This window comes from Streptopelia decaocto (genome assembly GCF_964273445.1).
Source record: "Streptopelia decaocto genome assembly, contig: HAP1_SCAFFOLD_806, whole genome shotgun sequence".
NCBI lineage: Eukaryota > Metazoa > Chordata > Aves > Columbiformes > Columbidae > Streptopelia > Streptopelia decaocto.
In genome coordinates this window covers 46,620-55,559 of record NW_028115356.1, presented here as the reverse complement: position 1 = coordinate 55,559, position 8,940 = coordinate 46,620, and the positions used below count along the sequence as shown (strand labels likewise).

General features: G+C 59.8%; 1 protein-coding gene across 1 annotated transcript in view; it reads left to right on the top strand.

Annotated features, from left to right (window-relative positions):
* Positions 1-158: 158 nt before the first annotated feature.
* The window catches only part of LOC309452806 (E3 ubiquitin-protein ligase HUWE1-like), a gene marked incomplete at both ends in the record, with an annotated part of 31,047 nt that continues 22,265 nt past the window's right edge, over positions 159-8,940 (top strand). The window contains 6 exons of the mRNA XM_082077487.1: positions 159-375; positions 1,933-2,055; positions 3,453-3,684; positions 5,272-5,508; positions 7,195-7,317; positions 7,400-7,495. Of these exons, the coding sequence (XP_081933613.1) occupies positions 159-375; positions 1,933-2,055; positions 3,453-3,684; positions 5,272-5,508; positions 7,195-7,317; positions 7,400-7,495 (1,028 nt within the window). The remainder of the gene's footprint in view (positions 376-1,932; positions 2,056-3,452; positions 3,685-5,271; positions 5,509-7,194; positions 7,318-7,399; positions 7,496-8,940) is intronic.

Genomic DNA, 8,940 nt, shown 5'->3' with positions numbered 1-8,940 from the left:
GGGTGCTCCCTATATATTAAGCCCCCCCAACTCATGGTGTCCCCCCCCCCTCATCTCACTGTCCCCTTGTTCTACTGGGGCTCCCCCGGTCTCATGTGCCGGATGTGGGTGCCCCCCGTATTTTTGGGGGTCCCTGACGCGTGTGTCCCCCCCCGCAGCCTCGTCGCGGCTGGGCCGGGCGCTGGCCGAGCTGTTCGGGCTGCTGGTGAAGCTGTGCGTGGGCTCCCCGGTGCGGCAGCGCCGCAGCCACCACGCGCCCGCGGCCGCCCCCGCGCCCAGCGCCGCCGCCCGCGCCACGGCCTCGGCGCTCACCAAGCTGCTCACCAAGGGGCTCAGCTGGCAGCCCCCCCCCTACACCCCCACGCCGCGCTTCCGGTGAGGGCGGGGCTACGGGGCGAGGGGGCGGGGCTTGGGGAGAAAGGGGCGGGCCCAGGGAAGGGCAAGTGAGTGGGGATTGGAAAGAGGAGGCGTGGTTTATGGAAAGGGCGTGGGGCTTGGAAAAGGGGGTGGGCTAGGGAGGGGTGTGGTGTGTGAAAGGGGGTGTGGCTTGGGAAAGAGGGCGGGGTGTCTGGGAAGGGGGTGTGGTGTCTGCAAAGGGGGTGTGGCTTGGGGAAGGGGGTGCGGTGTCTGCAAAGGGGGTGTGGCTTGGGGAAGGGGGTGTGGTGTGGAATGGGGGTGTGGCTTGTGGAAGGGGCGTGGTGTCTGAAAGGGGGTGTGGCTTGGGGAAGGGGGTGTGGTGTGGAATGGGGGTGTGGCTTGTGGAAGGGGCGTGGTGTCTGAAAGGGGGTGTGGCTTGGGGAAGGGGGTGTGGTGTGGAATGGGGGTGTGGCTTGTGGAAGGGGCGTGGTGTCTGAAAGGGGGTGTGGCTTGGGGAAGGGGGTGTGGTGTGGAATGGGGGTGTGGCTTGTGGAAGGGGCGTGGTGTCTGAAAGGGGGTGTGGCTTGGGGAAGGGGGTGTGGTGTGGAATGGGGGTGTGGCTTGTGGAAGGGGGCGTGGTGTCTGAAAGGGGGTGGGGCTTGTGGAAGGGGGCGTGGTGTGGCTTGGGGAAGGGGTGTGGTGTGAAAAGGGGGTGTGGCTTGGGGAAGGGGGCGGGGTCTCTGGAAAGGGGTGTGGCTTGCATAAAGGGGCGTGGTGTCTAAAAGGAGGTGTGGCTTGGGGAAGAGGGCGGGTGTTTGGAAAGGGGGTGTAGCTTGGAGAAGGGGGGCGGGGTGTCTGGAAAGGGGGTGTGGCTTGGGCTTACAGTGGGTGTGGCCTAGCACCCCACGGGCGGGGCTTAGTGACAGTGGGCATGTCCTAGCACCCCGTGGGCGGGGCTTAGTGACAGTGGGTGTGTCCTAGCACCCCGTGGGCGGGGCTTAGTGACAGTGGGCGTGTCCTAGCACCCCGTGGGCGGGGCTTAGTGACAGTGGGCGTGTCCTAGCACCCCGTGGGCGGGGCTTAGTGACAGTGGGCATGTCCTAGCACCCCGTGGGCGGGGCTTAGTGACAGTGGGCATGTCCTAGCACCCTGTGGGCGGGGCTTAGTGACAGTGGGCGTGTCCTAGCACCCCGTGGGCTAGGCTTAGTGACAGTGGGCGTGTCCTAGCACCCCGTGGGCGGGGCTTAGTGACAGTGGGCGTGTCCTAGCACCCCGTGGGCGGGGCCTAGTGACAGTGGGGATGTCCTAGCACCCAGTGGGCGGGGCTTAGTGACAGTGGGCGTGTCCTAGCACCCCGTGGGCGGGGCTTGGTGACAGTGGGTGTGGCCTAGCACCCCGTGGGCGGGGCTTAGTGACAGTGGGCGTGTCCTAGCACCCCGTGGGCGGGGCTTAGTGACAGTGGGCATGTCCTAGCAACACTGTGGGCGGGGCTTAGTGACAGTGGGAGTGGCCTAGCGCCCGGTGGGCGGGGTCATGGCGGTGGGCGGGGCCTCACCTGTCCCCTCCCGTCCCCAGGCTGACGTTCTTCATCTGCTCGGTGGGCTTCACGTCCCCCATGCTGTTCGACGAGCGCAAGTTCCCCTATCACCTCATGCTGCAGAAGTTCCTCTGCTCCGGCGGACACAACGCCCTGTTTGAGTGAGTGGACACCCCAAAACGACCCCAAAACCCCCCAAAACCCCCCAAAACCACCCCAAAACCACTCCAAAACACCCCAAAACACCCCAAAAACACCCCAAAACCACTCCAAACCACTCCAAAACACCCCAAAACACCCCAAAACACCCCAAAACCACTCCAAAACACCCCAAAACCACTCCAAAACACCCCAAAACCACCCCAAAACCACTCCAAAACACCCCAAAACCACCCCAAAACCACCCCAAAACACCCCAAAACACCCCAAAACCACCCCAAAACCACTCCAAACCACTCCAAACCACTCCAAAACACTCCAAAACACTCCAAAACACCCCAAAACCACCCCAAAACCACTCCAAAACCACTCCAAACCACTCCAAAACACTCCAAAACACCCCAAAACCACCCCAAAACACCCCAAAACACCCCAAAACCACTCCAAAACACCCCAAAAACACCCCAAAACCCCCCAAAACCACATCAAAAACACCCCAAAACCACCCCAAAACACCCCAAAAACACCCCAAAACCCCCCAAAACCACATCAAAACCACCCTAAACCCGCTCCAAAAATGCCCCAAACCCACCCCCTAACCACCCCAAAACAGCCCATGAACACCGTTTTGATTATCTGTTCTTTTATTATTTACTTAATCCCCTATTATTTAGTTAATCTTTTACTATTTATTTAATGCCTTGTTATTTACTTGATTTGTTACTATTTATTTAATGCCTTATTATTTATTTAATGCCCTATTATTTATTTATTTTGCTTTGATTTATTTGTAGTTTTTGTTTATTTTTTGTCTTGATTTGTTTTTATCTTTTTATTCCTTTTTTTGTATTTTCCCTTTTTATTTTTTTTTTGTTAATTTTCTGCTTTTTTGCTTATTTGTCTATTTTATTTTCTCCCCGTTTATTTATTTTCTTCCCTTTTATTCATTTTCTCCCCTTTTACTTGGTTTGGTCCGTCCCGTTTCCCCCTTGGTTTGGTCCGTCCCCTTTCCCCCTTGGTTTGGTCCGTCCCCTTTCCCCCATGGTTTGGTCCGTCCCCTTTCCCCCTTGGTTTGGTCCGTCCCGTGTCCCCCTTGGTTTGGTCCATCCCCTTTCCCCCTTGGTTTGGTCCGTCCCGTTTCCCCCTTGGTTTGGTCCCTCCCGTTTCCCCCTTGGTTTGGTCCGTCCCGTTTCCCCCTTGGTTTGGTTTATCCCGTTTCCCCCTTGGTTTGGTCCCTCCCGTTTCCCCCTTGGTTTGGTCCCTCCCGTTTCCCCCTTGGTTTGGTCCCTCCCGTTTCCCCCTTGGTTTGGTCCGTCCCGTTTCCCCCTTCATTTGGTTTATCCCGTTTCCCCCCGCGTTTGGTCCGTCCCGCTGGTCTCACGGCCTTTGGTGTCCCCAGGACGTTCAACTGGGCGCTGTCCATGGGGGGGAAGGTGCCGGTGGCCGAGGGGCTGGAGCACCCGGAGCTGCCGGACGGGACGGGCGAGTTCCTGGACGCCTGGCTGATGCTGGTGGAGAAGATGGTGAACCCCAGCACCGTGCTGGACTCGCCCCACGCGCTGCCCCACAAGCCGCCCGCGCCCGGCCAGCCCCACTTCAGCGCCCTGCGCTTCCTCGTCGTCACCCAGAAGGTGGGGACACGGGGGGATTTGGGGGGGACATGGGGGATCTTGGCCCCACGCGCTGCCCCACTTGGCGCCCTGCGGTTCATTGTTGTCACACAGGAGGTGGAGACGTGGGGGACACGGGGACAAGAGGGACATGGGGACACTGGGGACAAGAGGGACATGGGGACACTGGGGACAAGAGGGACACTGGGGACAAGGGGGACATGGGGGGACAAGAGGGACATGGGGACACTGGGGACAAGAGGGACATGGGGGGACAAGAGGGACATGGGGGGACAAGAGGGATATGGGGACACTGGGGACAAGGGGGACATGGGGGGACAAGAGGGACATGGGGGACATGGGGGGACAAGAGGGACATGGGGACACTGGGGACAAGAGGGACATGGGGGACATGGGGGGACAAGAGGGATATGGGGGACATGGGGGGACAAGAGGGATATGGGGACACTGGGGACAAGAGGGACATGGGGGGACAAGAGGGACACTGGGGACATGGGGGGACATGAGGGACATGGGGACACTGGGGACAAGAGGGACACTGGGGACATGGAGGGACATGAGGGACGTGGGGGGACAAGAGGGATATGGGGGACATGGGGGGACAAGAGGGACATGGGGACACTGGGGACAAGAGGGATATGGGGACACTGGGGACAAGGACGACACTGGGGACATAGGGGACATGGGGGGACAAGAGGGATATGGAGACACTGGGGACAAGAAGGACACTGGGGACATAGGGGACATGGGGGGACAAGAGGGATATGGGGACACTGGGGACATAGGGGACACGGGGGGACATGAGAGACGTGAGGGGACAAAAGGGACATGGATACGGGGGTCATGGGGAATGTGGGGGACAAGAGGGACATGGGGAACAGGGGGGGACAAGAGGGACACTGGGGACATGGGGACAGAGCGGACATAGGGGGACAAGAGGGACGTGGAGGGACAAGAGGGACAGGGATACAGGGGACACAAGGAATGTGGGGGAACAACAGGACATGGGGGATATGGGGGCGTGGGGAACGTGGGGGGACAAGAGGGACACAGGGAACACAAAGGACACAGGTGACAAGAGGGACATGGGGAACACAAAGGACACAGGTGACACAGGGGACATGAACCGGGGGGGAGGGTCCCCAAATCCCCTTTCCCTCCCCCGAAACCCCCCCAAACCCCCCTGAACTGTGTCCCCAAGTGTCCCCTCGATGTCCCCAAGCTGCTCTGGGGACTCGGGGTGACACCCCCTCCCCATATGGATTATCCGGATCCTCCACCCATCAGGATGGGATGTGAACCGGGGCGGGGGTCCCCAAATCCCCTTTCCCTCCCCCGATATCCCCCCCAAACCCCCCTCAAATGTGCCCCAAGTGTCCCCTTGATGTCCCCAAGCTGCTCTGGGGACTCGGGGTGACACCCCCTCTCGGGGTGACACCCCCTCCCCATATGGGTTATATGGATCCTCCACCCATCGGGATGGGATGTGAACCGGGGCGGGGGTCCCCAAATCCCCTTTCCCTCCCCCAAAACCCCCCCAAACCCCCCCCGAAACGTGTCCCCAAGCGTCCCCCCGTGTCCCCGCAGGCGGCCTTCACGTGCATCAAGCAGCTGTGGAACCGGCGCCCGCTGAAGGTGTACGGGGGGCGCATGGCCGAGTCCATGCTGGCCATCCTGTGCCACATCCTGCGCGGGGAGCCGCTGGTGCGGCAGCGCCTGGGCCGCGAGCGCGAGGGCGCCCGGCCCAGCGACGACGAGCCGGGCGGCGCCGACGAGGGGGGGCCCCGCCGGGAGCCCCAGGTCAACCAGCAGCAGCTGCAGCAGGTGGGACGCCCCGAAACCCGCTCGGCTCACCCCACAATCCAGAACACGCGGGGCGCTCCGCGTTGGCTCGAGGGTTTGCTGAGCGGCCCCGGTGCTTCCAAACTGCTTCTGGTCACCTAAAAGTTCCCCCAAGAACATTTTCTGGTCACCCCCAAAACTTCTGGTCCCCCCAGAACTTTTTATTGTCCCCCCAGAACTTTTTATTGTCCCCCCAAATCTCTCCCGATCCCCCCAAATCTCTTCTGATCCCCCCAAATCTCTCCCGATCCCCCCAAATCTCTCCTGATCCCCCCAAATCTCTCCTGATTCTCCCAAATCTCTCCTGGTTCTCCCAAATCTCTCCTGACTCTCCCACATCTCTTTTGGTCCCCCCCAAACTTCTTCTGATCCCCTAAAAGCTTCTGGTTCCCCCAAGAACATATTCCGGTCACCCCCAAAACTTCTGGTCCCCCCCAAAACTTTTTATTGTACCCCCAAAACTTTTTATTGTCCCCCCAGAACTTTCTATTGTCCCCAAATCTCTCCTGATCCCCCCAAATCTCTCCTGGTCCCCCCAAATCTCTCCTGACTCTCCCAAATCCCTTTTGGTCCCCCCCCAAACTTCTTCTGATCCCCTGGAAGCTTCTGGTTCCTCCAAGAACATTTTCTGCTCCCCCCCAAATCTCTTCTGGTCACCCCCAAAGCTTTTTATTGTCCCCAAATCTCTCCTGGTCCCCCCAAATCTCTCCTGACTCTCCCACATCCCTTTTGCTCCCCCCCAAACTTCTTCTGATCCCCTGGAAGCTTCTGGTTCCCCCAAGAACATTTTCCGGTCACCCCCAAAACTTCTGGTCCCCCCCAAAACTTTTTATTGTCCCCCCCAGAACTTTTTATTGTCCCCCGAGAACTTTTTATTGTCCCCCCAAAACTTTCTATTGTCCCCAAATCTCTCCTGGTCCCCCCAAACCTCTCCTGACTCTCCCAAATATCTTTTGGTCCCCCAAAACTTCTTCGGATCCCCTAAAAGCTTCTGGTTCCCCCAGGAACGTTTTCTGGTCCCCTCAAATCTCTTCTAGTCACCCCAAAACTTCTGGTGCCCCCCAAAACTTTTTATTGTACCCCCAAAACTTTCTATTGTCCCCAAATCTCTCCTGGTCCCCCCAAATCTCTCCTGATTCTCCCACATCCCTTTTGGTCCCCCCCCCAAACTTCTTCTGATCCCCGACAAACTTCTCTTGTCCCCCCCAAACCTTTTCTGCTCCCCCCAGAACTTTCTATTGTCCCCAAATCTCATCCCCCCCCAAATCTCTTCTCATCCCCCCAAACCTTTTCTGGTTCCTCCAGCTTCTTCTCATCCTTCTTGTCCCCTCCTGCCCCCCCCAAATTTCTGGGTCCCCCAAAACCCCTTTTTCACCCCCCAAAACCCCCTTTCTGACCCCAAATTCCCTTTTGTCCCCCCAAATTCCCTTCCCCCCCCACCAAATCCCCTTTTGCTTCCCCTCAACCCCCTTTTTCTCCTCCCAAACCCCTGGTCTTGTCCCCCCAAGTCCCCTCTTGTTCCCCCTCAAACCCCCTTTTCCCCCCTCAAACCCCATTTTCTCCCCTCAGACCCCCTAATTAATCTTCAACCCCCCTTATTTCTCCTCACCGCCCCCCCCTTTTTTCCCAAACTTGCCGTTTTTAACCCCAAACGCCCACATTCCGTAGCTGATGGACATGGGCTTCTCTCGGGAACACGCCATGGAGGCTCTGCTCAACACCAACACCATGGAACAGGCCACCGAGTACCTGCTCACCCACCCGCCCCCCCTCATGGGGGGGGTCGTCCGGGTAAGAAACGGGGTCCCAGAAACCCAGGGGGGGTCCCCCAAAACTTCCCCACCCCTTCAAACGTCCCCTGACCCCCCCAAAGGACCTGAGCATGTCGGAGGAGGATCAGATGATGCGCGCCATCGCCATGTCCCTGGGCCAGGACATCCCCATGGACCAGCGCGCCGAGTCCCCCGAGGTGCGTGGGGGGCAACGGGGGGACCCCCGCACCCCATTTCCCACCCCCAGCCCCCCATTTCCCTCCCGCACCCCCCATTTCCCACCCCCAGCCCCCCATTTCCCTCCCACACCCCCCATTTCCCACCCCCAGCCCCCCATTTCCCTCCCACACCCCCCATTTCCCATCCCCCGCCCCCCATTTCCCACCCCCAGCCCCCCATTTCCCACCCCCCGCCCCCCATTTCCCTCCCACACCCCCCATTTCCCACCCCCCGCCCCCCATTTCCCTCCCACACCCCCCATTTCCCACCCCCAGCCCCCCATTTCCCATCCCCAGCCACCCGTTTCCCTCCCACACCCCCATTTCCCACCCCCAGCCCCCCATTTCCCATCCCCAGCCACCCATTTCCCACCCCCCGCCCCCCATTTCCCTCCCACACCCCCCATTTCCCTCCCACGCCCCCCATTTCCCTCCCACACCCCCCATTTCCCACCCCCAGCCCCCCATTTCCCTCCCACACCCCCCATTTCCCACCCCCAGCCCCCCATTTCCCACCCCCCACCCCCCATTTCCCTCCCACACCCCCCATTTCCCACCCCCAGCCCCCCATTTCCCTCCCACACCCCCCATTTCCCACCCCCAGCCCCCCATTTCCCTCCCACACCCCTCATTTCCCACCCCCAGCCCCCCATTTCCCATCTCCAGCCCCTCATTTCCCACCCCCAGCCCCCCATTTCCCATCCCCAGCCCCCCATTTCCCTCCCACACCCCCCATTTCCCACCCCCCGCCCCCCATTTCCCTCCCACACCCCCCATTTCCCATCCCCCGCCCCCCATTTCCCTCCCACACCCCCCATTTCCCACCCCCAGCCCCCCATTTCCCACCCCCCCACGCTCTTTGTGGACCCTGAATTGGGCTCGTGGTCCCTCGGCCCCGTTTTGTGCCCAACCGACCCTTTTTGTCTCATTCTCACCCCATTTTTGTGCCCCGCCAACCCATGTTGTGCCCCCCGGGCCCCATTTTATGCCACCAAACCCCCTTATTTTCTACCGTGTGACTGCGTTTTCTACCCCTTGAGCCCCATTTAGTGCCTCGTGAACCCCATTTATCCCCTTGTCACCCTGTTTTCCCCCCTGAACCCCATTCATGCCCTTGTGACCCTGTTTAACCCCCTGAACCCCATTCATCCCCTGTCACCCCATTCATCCCCTTGTGACCCTGTTTAACCCCCTGAACCCCATTCATGCCCTTGTGACCCCATTTAACCCCCTGTACCCCATTCATCCCCTTGTCACCCCATTGATCCCCTTGTGACCCCGTTTAACCCTCTGTACCCCATTCACCCCCTTGAACCCCATTCATGCCCTTGTGACCCCGTTTAACCCCTTGAACCCCATTCATCCCCTTGTGACCCCTTGATTCCCATTCATCCCATTGATTCCCATTCATGCCCTTGAACCCC